This window comes from Calidris pugnax, unplaced genomic scaffold, assembly GCF_001431845.1.
Source record: "Calidris pugnax isolate Ruff unplaced genomic scaffold, ASM143184v1 scaffold219, whole genome shotgun sequence".
NCBI classification, from domain to species: domain Eukaryota; kingdom Metazoa; phylum Chordata; class Aves; order Charadriiformes; family Scolopacidae; genus Calidris; species Calidris pugnax.
The window spans coordinates 4,207,289-4,229,110 of NW_015094507.1; the positions used below are offsets into that span (position 1 = coordinate 4,207,289).

A 21,822-nucleotide genomic window follows, 5' to 3' on the forward strand; every position below is an offset into this window, starting at 1 on the left:
AGCAATTGGGAGGGGCCCCCAAGTTTCTGGGTGGGTCCTGGGGTTCCGGAGGGGGGGGTGTCCTAGGTTCTCAGGGGGGGTCCGAATATGGGGAACGCGATTTTCCGAGGGGGAGAGGGGAGGGAGGTGTGTGGGGAGCCCCAAAACTTCGGGGCGGAGGGGGGGGGGGGGGGGGGCGGAAAATCCCTTGTGAAAAAAACAATATCACTTTTTGTGGAGGTTGCTTAGGTGTGTTGTCTGATACAGCTTCTAAAAAAATCCTGAGTGATTCATGGCTTCTGTAGAACTGGAAAGGTTCTGTTCTTGTGACACATGGTCTGAACTTGATCTTCTGTTACTTTCTCTCTCTTTTCAACCCCCATCAGTGTCACCAGCTTCAGTATTCCTGGTCAGGTCTCATTACTGCCCCATCTTCTCTCTCCCAGTGGGGTTGAGGGAGAAGAGGGAGAAGACATCTCTGACTTGAAGTAGTCCAGAGGATAGGCGTACTTTCCACGTTCACGCCTTCTCATGACGTTCCTCTGACCCGGGTATTCAAATGATGTTACTCTGTGATGCTGAGGGGACTGTGGTAGAGGACTTAAGTACAGGATGCTCAGCTGGATTAGCTTTACGTACACAACTTTCCAGTGTGTTACTTTCCTATTCTTTCAGTATCAGTTCCTTAAAAAAAGAAAAGTGATGAAAGGCTGGTTCTGACCAAACTTCCTGTTTTATGGTCTTTGTCATAACTTCTGATGTTACTAATGGCTCAATTGCTGTAAAACTTGGGTCTTGAGAACCATCTTTTGTCTTAAAAAGAATAATATATGATATAAATAAGAGAAGAAACAAACCTTGTTTTATACTGGTGGGTTTTCTGCTTTTAGAATATCTTTGAGATGGTGTGGTAATACTTTTGTCCTTTTCTTGCTTATTTTTTTCCTTGTTTCCCTTTGTAAAATGATGTCTGGGAGGGTTGCATTGTTTTTCTGTATCTTAAGACTAATTTCAGTAACTGATACAATCAAACTCTTGCAGGATTCAAAGATGCGAGTATATATAGACGTAATGAGTGAATAGCAAAAATTGCAGATCTTGTGTTTACCCATGAGTTAATTTCCATTGAAAAATTAATTTAATTTAATCCTTATTGGAAATTGGAATAGAATATTTTGGAAGGTGATGAGGAATGTGGAAAAAAATCAGAAGCTCTTAAATAAGTACTTCTGAAGTTTTGGAATGGAATGGGAATGTTAGAGTAGGTAAGAAAATTATGAATGTGTATGAATATTTACTTTAGTTCTGGCAGGTAGCATAGTCTAGTAAAATTAATAAAACATATGACTTACTGCCAAAGTTCTTGTTTATATGACTCTGGGAGTATTATACTCCCATGGGAGTAGTATACCCCTAATTTACTGTAGAAGTCAAAGAACACTAATTAGAGTGTTGCTTACATGAGTGGGTATTATTCTAGCTGTTGGGAGGTAGGTGTGGGATTTGATGGAGAACGTAACATGTGTGGTGGAGTTCTGTGTTTCAGAAGTCATATATCAGACTTAGAGAAGCATGGATTACTTGTTTTTTCCCTCTGAAACTTACTGAGTCGTGAGGCTGGTTAAATCACTTAATTTACCTTTTATATCTGCTTATATAGATGGTTTCATTAATATGCATTATCTGAGAGTTTGTATGTGTGTATATACATACAACCCAGTCACTGTGCTTGTTTTTCTAACATCATTAATCTTTTTGGCCTGTAATAAGGTAAATTGTAAATTAAAATCTAAAAGACAGTATAAAAAAATATTTGGGTTTTCTGCTAAGAAGCTGTTCTTGCATTCAGTGTTTGTAATTTTGTTTCCAGTGCTCCATCACTTCAATATTGCAGTTGTGCCTAATCTGCCTACAAATTGCCAAGATGCAAAAGGGAATTTAGCAGTGGTTGATTATAAAAATATTTTATGGAATGTGAAGCATGGTAGTTTTGACTTACCAAAAATCATTTGTGTCAACCTCTCTTCTGAAGCTGAAGTGCATTAATAGCCTTCTACCACTTGAGTGGTGATGTGAAGCTCTGTGTGTAGCTTCTAAAATTGCAGAGTTTCAGATTTCATCCTGGTATCTTGACTGTGGGCTGAATGCCATGACAATTTGCTATGTTAGGGATTTACTGGTACTATTAGGTAACACTGAGAACACATTAGATACTGCATTGCGCAAAATGGCTCTCTTGTGTTTCTCTGGGGTGAAAGATGACTTCAGTTATTAACATCATTAGACAAATGTAAATTTTTTATTTAAATACTTTCTGTAAGCAGATGATTTGGCCTCTCTGAGCTAGTGGTTATAGAGCTGACTTTATTTCAGAGCCAGAGAGCAGGTCGTGGTAAGCTGTTTTCTCCCGCACCAGCTTTTGTGATATACTCTGTTCCCTGTTTGTTTTGATCAAAAAGTAAGATCTGAAATTGAGTTGAGCTTTTTAAGAGTTCTATTTTTAATTTGTGGAACATGCTGTGCTAGTAATAACACAACGGAGGTGTTTCTTAATAGGTTGGAGAGTGGAGAAGAAACAGTTTTGTATTGTTTTGTGTGGGTCAAAGCACTGCTAATGCGCTTGGATACCATAGTGATGAGTACTAAAAATATCCAAATATATGAGCCAACAACTGGAAATAAATTTATAAACACTAAATTCTTTCCATTATCAAAGGCAGCAATTGAAACATTCTCTGCTCTCCCACCTCTGGCTCTGTACTCATAACTGCGCACATCAGAAAACAAAATGGACATAGAAACTCTGTCTTGTAATTTTCATGGGGTGCAGAGAGAAGTGATCACCAAACTTTGAGGAGAAATGTATTTCTGATTGTTTGTGTTTAAGCTCGTTAGTTGTTTGTGAACAGTGAACCCCTCTTCTGTTTTAATATTGGCTAGGAGTTAGTGCTCAGAAGACTGGGTAGAAAGACAGGTAGAAGCACTTAAAATAACTCTGCAATTCTTATGTCATATGGTAGCTTTGTTTAAACATGAAGGCTGTGCTCGGTCATGCTGGACGTTCAGTGGGTGCTCAGGGAGGTACCTGGGCATTGAACCAGCATCCTGCTTCGGTGCTGGGCAAACCACCCTGTTGGGAATTGAGATGCCAAACTGATCTTTAGAATTATGGTGATCAAACCCCAAAACTTTACCAAGGAAAGATTTTGTGTGTGTGTCGTCGTCTTTTTATTTTGAATGCTTTAATGTGTTTTATCTTGAATAACTAGAGAAATTACCTCAAATATGCAAGTTGGAGTTTAGTTACAGTTGTATTCTCTACAGTGGATCAAGTCTTTTAACCTGAGACTGTTAATCATTTGCAGCAGGTGGTGTTTCATACCAGGGAGGATGGAAGTATAAGCTGGCAAGGAACTTTTGGTCTCTCAGGATGACAAACATTCTTTTAAAGCATTTATTATAATGAATAGCTTAGGTTTTCTAACTCTTATGATTTAGTTGTATTTGTCACTTTAATTAGTGTCTAATGCATAAAATTTTATAAATCATGGTAACATCAGGGCACTAAACTTGATCTTCTCTGGCATAGCCAGGAGGGAAGCAATAACTTTTTTAGATATGAATTGCTGGTGAAAGAATGCAGAAGTAATAAACTGCTGCTAATGTTTTTCTTTAGAAATTATTTGCAAAGCTAAATATTTTCATTAGGAAAAGCTGGGATAAAAGACTGTACTGGGCTTTACACGTTTCTCTCCTAATTTGGTATCTGTTTGTTTAAGCGTTGGTTATAGTTAAAATCAGATTTTTCAGCCAGCCTCTTCAAAGCACACAAATGACCTTCAATTTTCAGAATATTTCTAAAGAAAAGTGACATAGAGGTTCAGATGAATAGTATATAACTATCATTACTTTATAGACAGGCTTCAGTGGCAGGTGAAGAAATGCTGGTAAGCATTAAGATCTGTATATATATTCCAGGAAAACTTCAGAGTAATATCACTCAGATGGTAACGTGCATAAGTTGTTGGTTTATTTTCTCCAGACTTTAAAATTATCCTTTGTGGCTTCTTTGATGGTGGACATATAAGGAAGTATGGTTCCCTTCTGAAAGGGAGGCTTGTTTTTTAGAGTACAGAAATCCTCCTAAGAGTATGAGATTTAGTTCTAAATATAGCCTCTGAATTAACACTGCTAATTTTACCAGTGTATTATTCACATTTGCTCAATCTATCAACTGTCCTCCAAAAAAAGCAAAATTAAGTCCTCGGGAAGGGGAGAGAAGTGGAGGTCTCGGAAGGAGGGTTGTTTATGGGCATTACAGAAGTGTGTATCCCTTTCCTTTGTTTTATGCTGTAGAGAAATTAGTATTAGAAAGGGAACAACATTCAGTTATCTGTCTTAGTATCATGGCTTCACAGGTGTGTTAGAAAAAAAGAAACTGTTAGAAGCTGGAGTCAAAATGGGGAAAGGCAGACGAGGCAGGAAAAAAAGATGTGGGGAAAGTTGAGGTTTTTCCACATCTGTTTATTATATTGTAATCAGTTTTGTAGGATGGAATTCAGTAACTTTTTCATATCTTCTTCTTGCCACTGTTGCTTTCAGAAATGTTTCTGTTAGTAACAGTAATGTCAAATTCCTTTGCCAAGTATCAAGTTTTTGGTTGCTGTAGGAAAATGTTGAGAATTCCAGGTGGGTCTTACCCTCCTTTTCCCCCACTCTATTCCTTCTTTTAGTTTCACTTGAATTTGCAAAGTTTAAAGTATATACATTATGCCAGGGTGGCCAGTATTGCTCAGTGTAGAGAGCAGTGGGGGGAAGCAGGTAAGGTTTATGAAGTGACATCAGGCTTGTTGTTGTAACACTTTGCCTCCTGTTCTTCATTTGGGAAATAAGGATAATGATAGTTGATTTTTAAAGTATAAAAAGTCACTTCTTCTGTAGGATATAGAGCTGTATGCTCAAATCCAATTTAAGGTTAATCCTCTGGGACCTGAGCTGGGTTCCAGATGGTGACCTACATGAGGAGTAGGCTGTTGATTTGTTATCAGAGACCTAAAGTCCAAGAAATGTTAATGGAAGGAGAGAGTCTGATGAGAGTAAATGAAGAGTAGAGTAACAAAGCTAATAATTTAAAAGTTAGAAACCATTAGCTACATTTTTTTCTGCAATATTGTATTGTGCTCTTCTGTGTATTTATTTTATGGGGTTTTTAATGGTAGTGTTTGGGGGTTTTTTTAAACATCTTGCTTTTTTTCCCAAGTCTTGGTAAGTAGTTACGTACATCAGGACTGCTAGGTCCTCAGCAGACCTATTCCAGTCGAATATAAGCTACTGGTAGCATACTATTTTGGTACTGTTTGGGGTTCAACTTCTGAAGGGGAGAGACTTCCCCAGTGAATTAAATTATTCTTGAGGCAGCAGTTGAATCTTTGGGATTCCTGGGTAAGATTTCTGGCCCTTGGAAGGGATTACTGCTTGATGCAGGCTGTTGCCAAAGTGTATTAAATAAATTGCTTGTGGTACGTGAACCACTCCAAGCGGTAGGTAGTGGTGGCGGTGCTGCGGCAAGCTGGCCGTGTCTCTCGACCTGGCCTGACCTTTGCAGCAGAAGGAAGGAGGAAGGAGATGGACACAGACAGCCTTGCTATGAAGCAGCGTGAAAGCCATCGAGCAGTGTCCTCCTGCCCCTCTGAGCCCGTGGCAGCCTGGCTGCTGGGGCTGTTCACAGCACCTGCTTCTGCCTGTGAAAGGATTTCTTTTTCCATCTGGATAAAAGCTCGTGCACATGTGCTTTCATTGTACAGAAGCCTCTGTGTGTGTGATACTTGAAAAGGTCAGCCATTAAAGGATTACCAAGCACTGGAACAGGCTGCCCAGGGAAGTGGTTGAGTCACCATCCCTGGAGGTATTTAAAGAGTGTAGAGGTGCCTCGTAGGGACATGGCTTAGTGGTGGACTTGGCAGTGTTAGGTTAATGGTTGGACTCAATGATCTTGAAAGGTCTTTTCCAACCTAAATGATTCTGTTCTATGGTTATGAGTCTGGGCTGGGGCAATGAGTGAGAATGCAGAGGTAAACTGGGAGGATGACTGCTGTGTGTGAGGCTCAACTGGGGGAAATCAGTAGAGGAGATAGGATTGGAATAAGAGATTGAGAGAGAAAATGAAGACGAAGGTATGTCTCCTCTTCCCACACTTGCACTGCGTGGTATAAAGCTGAAAGCTGCTGCTCCTGTTAGAAAGAGGTATTCTTGGTGAGCCATGAATCAGTATGGGATCCCCAGCTTCATGATGTACAGAACCAGTACCAGATGAATCTAAATAAGATACTTTTAAGCTAAAGACCATCTTAGTAGGAGCAAGGATTAAACTTTCAGTAATGGATAATGATCTCAAAACCAGCCACAAACTTCAGTCTCCCGTGTAAGTTGAAAGTGGGATTTAATATTCAAAGTTACTTGACGTTAAATTGTAGGTTCTATTTCTGCCTGTACTTACAAATAAAATGTAAGGGATTGATGCATACCTTGGTCAACAACAGAGTTTTAACTGCATGGAATGATAATGCTCTGTGGGAACCCTAAATTTTGCTCTGGTCCTTCGGGTTAGAGGAACTCTCTCCTCTTAACTCTGCTCCTGTGAGCCTCCTCACACACACTTCCTTTTCCCTTCATGACTTAGGTGGGGTGGTTTCACTGCTGGAAGGCATCAGTCTCAATAATCTGGGAATGCTGGTGTTGGAGATGGCACCTGGAGTGAGTCAGAGAGTTGGGATAATACAAATAACTTTCTTTTGGAGCCTGAGAAGTACAACTTCTGTCTGACTTGGTGTAGGAAAGTGGAAGGGTAGGTATGTTCCTGCTACTTGATGTTCTCTTACAGAGAACAAAAATACCTAGAATTTTCCCCTTTGGAGGGCAGGTGTGGATTTCTGTTTTGATGAGCCAAGTTACTCCCATTTTTTTTGGAGTCATGCCTAGCTGGGGATGAAGAAGTAATGCCAGCAAGAGGGAGTATCTGGTGACTATTAAAGTAGGTGGTATTTGTGGCATGGGTATCTTGCAGATTCAGAAAGGAAGGAGATATATTCTGACATCCGTCGGTTTTTTTGGTTTTGTTTTTTTTTTTCCCTTTAGTCATTACTTTAAATGAAGGTCCTAGGGGAGTATTTGATTTCTGCATGTCTTTACTGTTAAGTGCTTGTTGTTGGAAAATGGAATTGGAAGCTGTAGATGGCCTTCATAAAAAGGCAAATGCAAGTTAAGATTTAGACTTTTAAAGAAAGAACCAACCACAAAGGAAAAAAAATCCCTGCGGCAGTGTAAGTTTTCACTCATACTTTTATTTCAGCAAAATGAAGTTGCCTGATTACGTGACTACTGTTCTGGAATATTGCTTTATCCTCTTATCTGGGGAAAAAAAAATAGAACCTGATAATCTAAAAATCGTTCTACTTAGTTATATAACTACTTCTTAAAAATAGCTCTGGATTGCCAGAAAAGAAAAATGCTACAGGGTACAAAATTTCAGTTTTGTTCAGTTTCTGCTCTTTTACATAGGGCATCCACGCCTTACACGTAATAGTTTTTTACTATTTAGTGGTGGCCAGTTGCATGTTATTCACAGGTATTCATACAGCAACTTAATGAGCATCCTGTAGCACTGGTCTCCGTCAGACACTATGTATGTACAGCAGTAATAATAACACCAAAGCTGTGTGCTGAAGAGCTGGTTGGCAGAGAGGCACTCAAAGAGAGAGCACTGAAGATGGGGTATCCCTTTGTGTGTGTGGCAGTTAACTGCTGTGAAAGTTTAACTTTCAGAATGATTGTTGAGGGCATCCTTTATTATGTTGTGTTTCTAAAAATCACCATTATGTTTGACTGTGAGTGTGTGATACCCTTGGGATAAGGATGCATAAATCAAAAGGTTTACTGTATTCTGGTAAAATGAGTTAATTCTTTTAAGACATACTTCTATCTTAACGTGCTCAATTTCCTCATCTAAAAGGATTTTATGTAAGTTATGTTAGCCTTTGTCATTATAAATTAATTTAGCAGATGGCCATTGCAAGCTCGGACCGATAGCAGTTATTTATAACTTGTTTCTAGTGATTGATATAGAATAAAAATTTGCTCTTGGATTTACCTGCTGTTTACTTTAGACTCTCTGATTAGACGCAGTCCGAGAAATCTTTTCTGCTTCAATTAAATACCCCATAGTATTTGCCTTGTGCTTTCAATGAATCTGTACTTTCACATTTCTCTGACATTGGCATCTGGAATAATTGAGTACAGTGAGGAAAACAGAATAGAATCTTGCAGTAGTCAACTCTTCAGCAGAGAAAAATGATTACAGCATAATCTTTTCTGTAAAACTATTTCACCTGCTGGTGTTTGAGCTGTGTGCTACTGTGTTAAAGCTGTCCTTGTTGGACAGGACTGATACGTGACTTTGTTTTGGAGTGGCAGCATTCCACCTCTATACCATGCTATTCTTCTTTACAGTCTCCTGTTAAATCATATTCCAAATATTGGCTTCATGTGTGCAAGGTAATTTGACCCAGATCTGGCTTAAGAGTAGGAATTTATTAGATTTATTTGAAGAAGTTTCTCTTCTGGAGTTGTAGATTCCCTGTCTGAGTAGTGTTAGCCTAGATATTGCTAGACAAGTTGTCACTTTACAAAAATATTAGTAGGCAGTCCTATTTTGTATTAAATCTTACAATATCAGTTATCTTAAGATTCCTTAAGCAGGATGGCTGTACTTAGCGTGTAGGTGATATGTTGGGGGCTGAGAGGTTTTCAGATAAGGATTTTAAGTAGCTGAATGATGATGGTGTGTATCTGACCTGAGAAATGGCTTCAGAGATTTTCTTCTAGGTATGATAAACGTACTTGGCGCTAGTGATTTAAAAAGCATAGTACAGGAAAATGTAAATGAGCAGGAGGCATTCATTAACTTTGTATTGGAGGGTTTCTTTCTTCTCCCCCTTCTTCAGAACCAAGTGTCTGCTATGCTCTGTCACTGTGTTTAGGTTTTTATTAAGACCAAAATGAATTCTGTTACGTTATTTTCTATGCCAGATATTTAGTAACAAAATAGTTCAGAAGTGTAACACAAGATTGTAAGAAAGCAGTATGAAATGCTCTTCTTTTTTTTTTTTTTTTTTTCCATCTGCTGTTTTATGGTAGAAATCTTGTAGCATGTTTTTAAAATACAGTTTTTTCAATTCTCTGATTTATGTGGTTTGGGAAGTATTGGATCAGGTATTAAAATGCCATGCCTATTAGAAGAGTGCTCTAGGGAGCTTTGTGGTGAGCCCCCAAAAAAGTTATTAAGATAAATGAAAACCAAAACTTAAGGTTTAGTCTTTATGCTGTTCAAAGGAAAACCAGTAGCAACTAGCTATATTTTTTTCCTCCTATCTCAAGTTTTCAATGAGAGCAGTCTTAAGCATTGAAAGACTATGGTGACACGCAAGCCATATTTAAGAGTGTTTGTAATCTTCAAATAAATACTAGCTCAAGGAAGTGAAAACTGAGTAATGCTGAGAAGAGAGCACTTCTAATTCTGAATTAGGCATTTACTTACTGTGACTGTATGGAAGGGGAAAGTCTGCTGCCTGGATAAAGTAGTCTTTGGCAGGATTTGGCCAGATGGAGCTTATTCCTGTGACTATAAAAGAAGTAATATCTTTTAAGTTTGATGGTGTTTTCTGGATTCTCTCCTATTTTCAATGAAATTTCTGAATTTCATGCTTTTTGTCTTGTGAAGAGATGTTTCAGAATGCAGGCTGTGCTCTCTTTCCAGCTGAGCCTGTAGTCAAGGCAGACTGAAGCAATATGCTCTATGAAGAAGTGTGAATTTTCTCATATGTTTCAGCAAGCGTTAATGGGAAGACTAATTAGGACAACTTGAAGCCAAAATTGCTGTGTTTCACTTTAAGACAAATTATCAGAGACATCCACGAGCTATAGTTGGATGTATGTGACATTCCAAGTTTAAATCTGCTTGAAGAATTTTGAATCAGAAGTGAGGAAAAGAAATTTAAGTCTAAGTAGGAGCTTAAATTTAGAGTAGGACAAGGAAAAATAGAAATCTACAAGATATAAATAACTCTGCACTCTAATAAAAACAGGTGAAGGAGATCATATACTTCTAATTATTGTTTTTAATTCTAATTTGAAGACTGCATGTAGATCACGTTAAGTCAGTATTTTGGACTGGAAATGCTATATTAAATATACTATAATTTTTTTGGTAGTGAACTGTATTTAACTTTAAAGATACATGTATACAGATAGGGTTTTTTCTCTTACATTTCTGTTGCAGATATGGTATTTCTACTCGTAGAAGTCTGCATAGCCTAAAAAAAAGATAGGTCGTTTTTGAATCCTAATATAGTCTTATTTTCTTTGGATATAAAAAAGCCTGTGGCTGCTTCCTTCCCAGGACTGGCTTTGTGCTGTGTCAGATTCAGCTTCTGGGTGAGGTATGATACAGTAGTTTGTTTGCTTGAATGTTATAAAGGCTCAGCCTCAGGCTGAGGAGTTACCTGTAAAAGAAGAGGTGCGTTTCCTTTCACCGTGTTTTCCTCCCTATTCTCCCTTGGAGAGTAGGAGTAGGGCTGGAGTCTCTGCCTGCTCTTCTGCTGCATCCTTCTGAAAGCAGGACTCTAACCCTATGCTTTCCATCTCATAATAGATATGTTTGAGACTCCAGCTCCATCATGTCATACACCTCTTTCACCTTCTTGTCACTGTTTTGATGTCCTCAGCCAGAGGAAGCTGGCAGCCCCTGCTACACAGCGTAGCAAGATGTACCTGGTGTGTAGTGGCTCTCTGTGCAAGGATCTGCTGTGCCACGAGAGGAGACAGGAAGGCAGAGCTGAGAGAAGCTGGCACTGCAGCTGGCACAGGCAGATTGGTTACACGTGGTGGCCATAGCACCCGTTTGGGAATCTGTAGTGATGCATGTCGCTGTCTCCACGGCTGCAGTAGCTGTGGGCACAAGTGCGTTTGGTCACAATACTGTGATTCCTTCCACTTGAAATGGGTTGTGTGGTCTTCTGTCTTCCTCTTTAACATGTCCCACCTCTTGAGCAATATCAAGACAGAGAAAGCAGCCAAGGAAAATGTTTCTTTCTGCAGTATAGAATTTTGAAGAAATAATTGCAGGGAGGAAGGGCAGGTCTTTCATCTTGCATGTAAAATCTGGTACCTGACATTTACTAGCAACATGATCCATCAGGTAACAAGCTGGTGATACTCTACTCTCCATTTCACTTTCTCTAATGTAAGCATCCTATGTGTGTTTTATGGCCATCGTCAGCACCCGGTGAATAAGTCTTAAGCTGTTGGTCAATTTCAGCCAGCTCTGACAGTTTTGTCAAGTCTTAAAGATAGCTACATTCTGTAATTACTGTGAAAGCAGGGGGCTGGGTAGAGACAAGAGAAAAGTTACACTTTCAAACAGGAGGGTACATGGTGGGGCAGTGACTCATTAGGAGGCAGGAAGGCTTCAACAAAAATTTCCACCTTCTCAGGAGCCCTTGCTCCTTTAGGAGCCAGAAGACAAGTATGTAATAAACAGGTATCAGTCAGGGAACTGTATATTATTTTGTGAGCTATAATGCATTGTTCTGATGAGGAGAGTGGCCATAGGGTTATATTATTTTGTGTTGTGCTGCAAGTACAATGAGTGAGGAAGTCCAGTTCCATATAGGGAGGTGTATTGAAGTAAGGGTATCTTTATTGGGATACAGAGAAAAAGAAGTGCTGCCATTTTTAAAAGTTGTTGCATCTTTGGAAGCTCTCTTCTTTTTCCTATCTATGGCATGGTATATTAAGTCAAATATATGCTTTGAAAGTGTGCCCAATTAATACTGTATTCTGCATTTCACCAAATCACATTAATCTAGTGTAGCCATCAAGCTGGGTGTGCCAGTTGCATTTCTAGAGCAATGGGGTTTTTTTCTTTTTAATTGTTCTGCTATGAACTCTTATACCAGCTGACAAATCCCAAAGAAATAAGTTCTCTATGATAGGTTAGGATGAGAGAAATAGTAAGAGTGTATCTGTTTTGGTCTTGGCAAAAAGGACCCCAAAAGAATCCTTTAATTAGAGCAATTTCATTCTGTCTATCTGCCGTGAACTTAACGAGCAATATGAGCTTGCTAAGGTGCAGCCATGGGAGATGATCCTCTGATGAGAGGATTAGGTGTTTATTTCTGGTTGTCCACAGCCTGTGATGCTAAGCCCGTGTCACTGGGCGTTTGAGAGCTCCCAGCTAGTCCCCAGTAACCTCATCTTCACCTCTCTCATCTTTGCTTTTCCGTCCCCTCCTGAATATCACCTCACTGATTTTTTTGTTCTTGATATTTCTGCTTGGGATAGTTTTCATAGATTATGTTACACGCAGTTTCTGTGTAGTATTGTATTAGGGTTTCTAAATAATACAAAACCTAAATGGAACATGAATTTTTTTCAGAATCTTGTTTTTTAGCAAATCACCTGAGGGAGGGGTCATGGTTTAACCCCGCTGGCAACTAGGCACCACGCAGCCGCTCACTCGTTCCTCCCTCTGCCCCCCGTGGGATGGGGAGAGGATTGGAAGTGTAAAAGTCAGAAAACTTGTGGGTTGAGGTAAAAACAGTTTAATAATTGAAAAAATATAGTCATAATAAATTGTAAGGAAAAGGAGAGTTACAGGGAGAGAGAAATAAAGCTCAAGAAAGACAAGTGATGCAATTGGGAACAGTTGCTGACTGCCACCTGCCCGATGCCCAGCCAGTCCCCAGGCAGCGGCCCCTCTCCAGCCTCCCCCTGGTTTTATTGCTGAGCATGATATCATATGGTATGGAATACCCCTGTGGTCAGTTGGGGTCAGCTGTCCCAGCTGTGTCCCCCACCAACTTCTTCTGCACCCCCAGTCTAGTCGCTGGTGGGGCAGTGTGAGGAGCAGAAAAGTTCTTGACTCTGTGTAAGCCCTGCTCAGCAGTAACTAAAACATCCCTGTGTTACCAGCACTGTCTCCAGCACAAATCTAAAACGCAGCCCCATACGAGCTACTGTGAATGAAATTAGCTGTGCCCCAGCCAAAACCAGCACAGGAAGCATAGTTTGTAATAGTTCTGTCCAAGGGGCCATCATTACACTGGCTTGTCTCCAGCACTGCCATTTTACAAAGTGCATTTGGTGAATTCTTCTGTCTTGAAAAAATGAGAAGAGGGGTGATGGAAGAGTCCTGGGGCTCCTGAACTGTGTTACCTCTACCCTTAATGATACAGAAGTTACCTAATGTTATGTCAGGTGGGGAGAAATCCAGTCTGCCACCTTAAAGCTGGGGAATGAACACTGCCTTCAGCTCATAGCCTGAGAATTGTGTCTGGAGCTGCTGTTGCCACCACCTAGTACAGTTCTCTTTTTGTGGTATAGTACCTGGGCAAAATAAATTTGAAAATCTCCCATTTTAATAGGTTTCCATTCTCATAATTTTAACTGGTTTAGAAGACCCTATTTTGTCAAGAAATCTGTTTCCTCGTATCTTTGCATTTCACCTTGAATTTGATGTTTTGTCCTCTGGACACTAATGTTAATACGAGTTCTGTATTGTATTGTACTTATTTACATAATAAATCTCTCTTCTCAGATCATTCAACTTCAAGTGGTACATCCTCGTTTAAGCCCAGCCGGTCACTGGTTTCTATTCCCACTGCCCATGTGATGCCGTCTAATGCCAGCTCTTCACTTTCCAAACACAGGGAAGCTTTCAAGTCTGATGGCTCAAAATGGAGTACAAGCTTTGTACGGTCGGGAGGAGGCAGAAATCAGGGTGCCCTGGACAATTCCCTTGACATGAAAGACGCAAGACCTGTAAGAAAATGGTCCTCCTTGTCTAAACTCAGCTCACCAAATACCTTCAGCCAAGATGGTAGTAGTCATTCAGTGGACTCCAGGGCTAGCACAGACAAAGCTGTGTCACCACAATTAAGGACAAATGGGCCAAGCTGTTTGCATGACAGCATGGAGTTGCTAAAAATTGAGGACAAAGAAATGGGGAAAAAACGGTCTTCTCTCCTGGACTGCAAATACAAGTTTGAAACGTGCAGCAAAGACGATTTTGTTTCAGATTCCTCGAGTAGGAGACATGCCTTAGACTTGACCTACAGTGCCTTACCTGAAAGCAAACCCACGGCAGCTGGGTGTGAAGCTTTGGGACAGAGATACGCGACTCTGGGCCAGCAGGCTGTGAGCGGAGCTCCCATACAGCCCGCGGTGAGGACTCAGATGTGGCTCAAAGAGCAGTTACGTGCAAACCCCCTGGACTGCAGGGCTGGCGAGGAGCCCTACGGCCTTGCTGCCTGGCATGTGCAGCAGCTGGAGGATTTTAGAGTGGGAAGTGACCAGCCTGTGCAGGTAAGGCTACAGCTTGGTGTCTGCTGCCATCATGTGGCATCCTCTGTTTCACCTGAGGAACAACATCAGATGCTTTTCAATAAAATTAACGAGGTGATGATGTTCTTAAATCTTGATTGGGGCTGCTGCTGCTTGCTTCTCAATATTGCCTGAGCGCCAACAGGTTTTTCTGATACTTTCTTACAGTTTACTCTGACGCAGGGTGCCTGTCTACATGAGACTAGCGTCTCTTACTGAAGTTGGACAGAGTAAGAAGTTAATCAAATAACATTTTCAGTAACTCTTAAAAGAGGGTTTTAAGAATTAAATTAAGAATCCCCCACGGTGTAGTGGGGGATTGTGAATGTATTCTGATCTGAATGAATTTACAAAGAGGCTGCATTTATGCATTCACTGAAAGAGGAATGACTCCTGCATACTGCACGGATTAATACTCAGTATCACTATGCCTAGGACTTAAAAAAACTGAATTCGGTTTGGTATTACTGCTTATATTTTAACTGATTAGAATTAATAATAGTCAATCTCATTTATTTAAATAAAGTAATACATAGTTTTTATGTGTCATATTTGAAGTATTTTCATATAGAAAACATAAAATGTCATTTTAAGAGACAAATAACCCTTTCTAACATGACAATTCACAATCTTTGTTTCCAGCTCTTACCCAAATGGGAAAAGGTAGCTTGTGAAGGAAGGCAGTGTTTAAAATCTAAATGTTGCCAAAAAAATCCCAAGGGGATTACAATATATAGATTTTCCTGAAAGGCAGTTTAAGGTTAGACTAGGATATTATCGGAGTAGAAGTAATCTGGCTGTATGTGCAAAGAGGTGTTTTCTCCAGCCTGAAAATATATTAAGTAACTTACAAAGAGTTGTGCGCAAATTTTGTTGTTTCTTCCATTGTGTATTGAAAGAAAGACCTACAAGTTCACAGGTTCTCAAGATTCAATAGTGTAGTGATCTAGTGATCTGGATTTTTTTTTTTTTTTAAACCTTGAAAAATGTGAATTCAGTTAATATGGTTGAACTAACATTAATCCTTAAGAGTCACTCTAAAAACCTGGGAACGTTCCAGGTAGCCACCCTTTTACGTTACCCTTATTACTACAGAAGCTGTATGGTTATGTAGTAATTATTATGGTTACTCAGAAGGTTTGTTCCTGCAGGCGTTGGCGCTGAGGTGTGTTTTGAGGACAGAGCCAACAGGGGGCGCACAAGCATCATTTATCTGGGCTGAGTTCATAAAATGATGCTGCGCCTTTTCAGCTTTGTGAGATTGTAGATTATAGCATGAAGTTTTGCCTAAGACTGTTTTGTTGTTGTTGTTCTTTTTCCTTGCTCCTGTTATTTTTATATGTGTATCCATAATTGATACGTATGTTAAAGGACCCATCTAGCCCCTGGCTTGGGAAGCAGTGATCCTATCAGCTGTCTGGTCAGTCCTGGAATACTGGGGAAGTCCTTAAAGTTGTGGCCTTTTCTCCACTTACCCTGACTTCCTGCTTGATTTCGAGGAGGGGCCACAGGGAGTCTGGCAGTAATTAAGGGCACAAGGGGTGTGGAGGAGGTTCCTCTTGGCCTTAGCAAGCACTTATGTTGGGATGATTTGGAGTTGTGTTGATGGGCCTTGAAATGTGACCTATTACGTTCCCTCAAGTGAGAAGATGGGATTGTGAAATAGGGCCCAGGGAAACAGAAAGTTAAAGCGTGTGCAAGAGTGATGAGCCTTTGGGCATCCTCTGCTGGCCCTCCCTGCCTGCCCTGTCTTTCTGCCCAGAGGTTACAGCTGTAAGGAGGAGCGATGCTAGAAGAGATGAAGAAAGCAGTATGGTTCTTCCTAGCAGTATGGTTGCTCCCCAAATTACAAAGTCTTTCTATTCCAATTGTAAACCATGCTTTTAAAAATCAGATGTTTACTGTGCATTGTAAGGGAAGCTCAGAGTGTTGGGTAAAAGACCTACAGCTACGTTGAGGTTCTCTTTCAGGATATGGTCAGGTTTGCAGCTTTGGAAAAGATACAATGGATCAACAGATCTCAGAGAGATCTGCCTCTTCAGAGAAGGTGCATCATTTAGCTGTGCGTGTGGTGTCTGTACATTTTGGAAATAGATCTCCAAGGAGAATGTAGTCTATGGTTATTGTGTAACATCATGGAGTTGTATATGAAAATTCTTTTCTATAGCTAATGTGTACTACTTAATGTATACTTTCTGAAGATAAACATTCTCCTATGCATTTCCAAGGAACAGATTTTAACAGTACTTCAATGAAAACAATTTCCATGCAGAATTTGTATTTTACTGTACACTTAGTTATTTTCGGTGTACAGCTGATCTTTCAGCAAACATGACCATTGTAGTGCCTTTTTTCTTTTTTTTTTTTTTTAACCTCCAAAGTAAGGAAGTCTGTGACATGGCCTGTGTTAAGGGATAAAATGCTTATAATACGTGACTGCAGTTCCCATTTTCTGAACTAGGAGACCATACAAATCTGGATAAAAAGGTAGTATGTTTTTACATACAGGCATTTCTTAAAGCCTGATCCTATTTTCTACCCTATTGTCTGAATGCACCTAGGTACATACTGTATGGTAGTCCAGAAATGAGGTTAAAAATGAAAACGTGCCTTTAAAATTGTGGGAGATAATACCATGAGAAGGAAGGCTTCAGAAGGTCGCATATCTATTTATTAGTTCTGTACAGCGTTGTAGGTATCACATGATGAATCTCTGTTTTTTCCAGTGTATGAGACATCTGTGATTTCTCCATGGTGTCCTAACTTCTGTCAGAATATAGCAGAAATAATAGATGGAAATTGCTTAAGTTCATCTTTTCCCTTTAATGTATCTGGTTTGCTGTTGTGTTTTTTTTTTTTTATTTAATGAGGAAAACACTGGCTACCACATTGTAAATTTTACATCAAAAGTTACCGGAAATTAAATTTTAACACATTGAGAAATTTAGAGATACTACAGCAATCCTTATTTCAAAAGAGAAGGAAGAAATTAAACTGCATGCATACCGAAACATTGGTTAACAAAAGTTGTAAAGCTTTAATGGAAATAAAAAGTTACAGCATCTTCAAATAATATTGTTGTCGCAGAAAACTTTATTCTTAAATGTCAACTCAAAACTAGTTTTTCTTATTGTCCTGGCAGATCAGAAAACTAAAACCGGTTAATAACATTTTTTCCTCTGTCATTTTGGCGAAACCATACTTTTCAGCAAGATAAAACTTTTTAACATGAAGAGTTATTGCTTATAGTTAGCAGAGTGAACTCCTTCACTGCGAGCCACAATTAAGCTTTTATGTTCTGTTCCTTTTGCTGTGAAGTTGGTAGTCCAGCAACTGGGATTGGGTTCGTTATAGTTCATGTGTGGGCTCAGTCTGGAGTAAGTGCTTGCAGATGATGAGAACTTGGCACTGGTTAACTGATACCTTGCCAGTTTTATATGTCCTCTTAGGAGAATGCATGTTTCTGTTTCAGCAGTGTATTTCAGCATTTATTGAAGAATCTGTAATTCCCATTGCTGGCTGAGAGGAGGCTGCTGGGGTTGTTTCTTGGGGTTGTTCCTACGTGCTAATGGCAGAGTTTCTTGTAGGCTTCCTTTGTATGTAATTTTGGATCTGGAAGTATGTGATTGTTGGTGATTTTTTTTTTTTTTTTGGTCAAGGCTAAGTCCTGTGTGTAATTTTAGCTATTAACTATCACAGTGATTTCCTGAAGATAGGAAAACTTTTCCATATACAGAAGAACATACACGCAATAAGCTTTGTACAAGCCCAAGCAGTGTTATCAGTGAATTGCCATTTTGTTGGGAAAATAATTTTTATTCTTTAGACTAGAGTGGGCTTCATATCAGTTTCTGTGGTTGTGGTATGCTTTGTGCTATCTGTGTCAACCACTGGCACAAATCCTCCTAAATAATACATAACTATGTAACTCTTACAAAATATATCCCTTGTATATAAATTTACAGATTTATTTTTTTTTTTAAAAGCAGAGTATTTCAAGATTACCAAAGTGATAAAGTGCTTGCGCTGCTGTAGCTGTGCTAAGTTTTCTGCTTTAAACACAAACAGAAATTGATATTACTATAGCAACACTACGATGCTATTGATGTGTAATTTGCAGAAGCTATTTTAAATATTTACTGCACATATTTCCGAGTAGATGAGAGAAAACCTTTTGTTTTGACTATCTGTGCTGCCCCAGCTGGTGTATTGCCTAGGCTTTGGATCCGACAGCACAGAGTAGAAAACACGGATCCTGTTAATGGTAGAACTCGCATAAACTTTCTGTTTCTCTGCACGTACCAGCTTTTTCCCATGAAAAGTCTTTTTGTAGATCCAGTTTAGATGGATCTCTTGCAGGTAACCGAACCACCCACAACAACAGTAATCATCTGGAAATCCTGGATGTGAGCATGTGTAGATCAGCTCTGGAATACATTCAGCACGTGTGAGAGGTGCTGGATCAACAGTATTTGTGCTGGATCAGGGATGTGCTGTTGCAATAGGAAGCTGGAAGCTGGGGCTTCCCCCTCCGCATGAGCAACATCTGCTCTTTTGCAGATGTTTGTTAACGTGTGTTAAGACTGTTAATATGTGTATATATGGCATTAAATTTGCACAATGCATATATGTTGGTGCACTCTGTTCCCAAGTTGTACTTGGGAAAGAGAGATGGTAAGAGTAAGCTGTTTGGCCTCAATCTGACATCCATCTTTCCCAGCATTCTCCAGTGTGTAGAGCTACCTTCTGGGCAAATAACTCCAGCAGAAGCGAGCTCTTTTTGGTCACTGCCCTTCCTCTTTGGGGGAATGTACATCATCCCGTAAAGGGCCACAGAAGAAGGTCCTGTAAGAAGTGTAGGTTGGATGCTTGAAGACAAGCTCTGGACTGGGTGATTACATGGGCAAGTAACAAGTGATATGTCAAATACAGCTTGAGGGCTCCCATGCTGCACACTTGACCTGTGCATAAGTGGTAAATCCGGCTTGTTAAGGCTGTGGCACACTTCTTGTGGTTGTGCAGATGCACCTACTGCTCGTGTACGTGGCAGGGTTAAGGGCTTTGCAGGCAGAGTTACGATAACCCTTGTCAATGGTCACTCGTTTCTCAGTTGTTCCGACAGATTCTTCCTTTGCTGCTGCTGGGCATCAGAAGGCTTCTGGCTTTTAAGGTGTTGATGTGAACTGCGGGTGTCAAAAAAGGTGTAACTAATCATTATGCTTTTGTATGTAAACTTATGCCTGTCTGAGCTGCTGCAGGCTGTTTTTTGTGGATATCATTGTTTGGATCTACAGCATCTGTGCTTTTCCTCTCCTCAGGTCATTTGGTGTGTGCTGTCAACCCTGTGCAGGTGTTTTATTCTGTCTTCCTGCTGTAGCCATCTCATTTCCCGTGACGTAAATGTTCTACGGAATTCCCATTTAAAAAATTTGATTTGTGTTGTCCCCTTTGCAGAAATGATGCTCCTTGAAGGCTGCAGATTTTTGTAGATCTTTACATACAAGTCAGCTGCAGCAGTGAGCAAACTACAGTAACTGCTGACGTGTACTTGGATTTCCTCACGTACTCAGCAAGGCTCTAGATGCTTTTTGTTACTCCATGTCAGGTGGATAATTGTGCGTAGCTTTTAGGATCGCTTTCTGAGAAAACAGATATTTGAACACTTTCTCTAGCTGACAGATGTTTCAGTATGCGGGCTTTGCATATTTTTATTCAGATAGTTCAAAGTGTCTACGTTATCATTGCAAAACCCTCCAGACAAGATCTGAAAAGGAAACGGAGCCTCACAGAGGTTCACATCAGCTTCACGAGGATAAACGCGAGCACCAGAACCAAGACAATAAGCAGAAAATTGAGTAGCAGGTTGAGGCCTCTGTTGTTTGCAAGATCCATAACGTGGCTCCCTCTGTTGTGCTCGCAGCAGACTATTGATTGTAGCTTTAGGTTGCTCCTTGAGTAGTGAGCAGTATAGACTCACATGAGTTTCAGTGTGTCCTCAGCTGTTTACCTGTTTTTAGTTTCTGCCAGTTGAGAAAAAAAATGTTTGTTTACAATAACTAGATTCTTTAGTTTTCCCAGAAAAGGGATCTGGGCGCTCCTACAAGTGTTTTTTCCCAAATACCTTAAAAATAAATTAAAAAAAAAAAAATTAAAGTTAATGATAGCTTGCTTTACTACTGAAGAACTAACTGGGTAATGGAGAGATGACTTGAATTTTATACGCTTTGTCTCTTTATTTATTTACTCTTTAAAATGTGTGCAGTACTCTTCAGGCCCGTTTTATTTTTCAAAAGAATGGCTTTTGGCAAGACTTGCTCTGTTTCAGCCAACAAAAATCTGTTTCAGGTTTCTGAAACCTTACTTCTTTTAAAAGGCAGACAATCTCTGTAGGTGCAAAATCCCCAACTTTCTCCTGTGGGCAAAATGCACCCCTGTTCCCCAGGAGTGTTTCCTGCTTCTCTAGGGTCTGGCCCCGTGCGGGGCGGTGGGTCGCGGTTTGCCAGCGGTGAGCCCGGTGGGATTCACTACAGCTTTGCAAATGCCTTATTAAGAATCTAAACTGGGCTGGCAGAGGTTGCATCCTCGGTGCTTTTAATAGCACATACGCAATAGCTTATTTTAAGATAGTATTAATAACTTAGCAATTGTGTTTTATATATAGAAATATACATATAAAATAAATACATAGGACCACTCAGCCCTAACAGTGAAATTTTGCTAAAACTAATTCTTAATATCTGGCTAAGTTTTTAGGGTAGATCACAAGAGGGCAGTGTTTTATAGCTTTGTTCTTATAGCATTTTTGTACAGAAATGGCGCTTCTGGCATTATTTTATCAAAAAAAAATATAATGGGCTTATAAAATAATCAGTTTCACTAAACTAACTGTCAGATATTAAGATATTACAATAAATCTAGGGCTTGTTTTAAATAATTTAAATTACCAGGGTTCTTCCTGAGACGAGCATCAGTTTCTAAAGGAATCCTTAGAAATATATTTTGTTTTTAATCCTTGCAATGAGCAAGAGGTATTCATTCATGTCCTTCTGTAACTAAAACAGGTTGGTTGGTTTGTTTGTTTTTCAGTTTCTAACATCTAGGTCAAAGCTAAAAGGACTACATTTGTTGTTAAATAAGAGATGTCTGTGGATCTTGTAGGACTTCACAAACATTTTCTAATTATATTCTGACAGGCAATATTTATTAATAACCATACAAATACAGGTATCTGGTCTGTAATCTGTCATATATTAGTATGCTTCCAGATATGAACGAGAATACTCTCAAAATGAATGTGTTCGTTACTGTGCTATAATTTTGGCAGAGGGGATATGGGCAAAGTACCACTCAGCATGAGTGTGTAAGGCTGACATGATTATTGTTCTGTGTATAATTGTAGCAAAACTT

At 39.7% G+C, this 21,822-nt stretch overlaps 1 protein-coding gene across 1 annotated transcript in view; it reads left to right on the forward strand.

Annotated features, from left to right (window-relative positions):
• Positions 1-21,822, forward strand: part of CEP85L (centrosomal protein 85kDa-like) — a 114,479-nt gene that overhangs the window by 29,985 nt on the left and 62,672 nt on the right. The window contains exon 3 of the mRNA XM_014964504.1: positions 13,631-14,397. Within this exon, the coding sequence (XP_014819990.1) occupies positions 13,631-14,397 (767 nt within the window). The remainder of the gene's footprint in view (positions 1-13,630; positions 14,398-21,822) is intronic.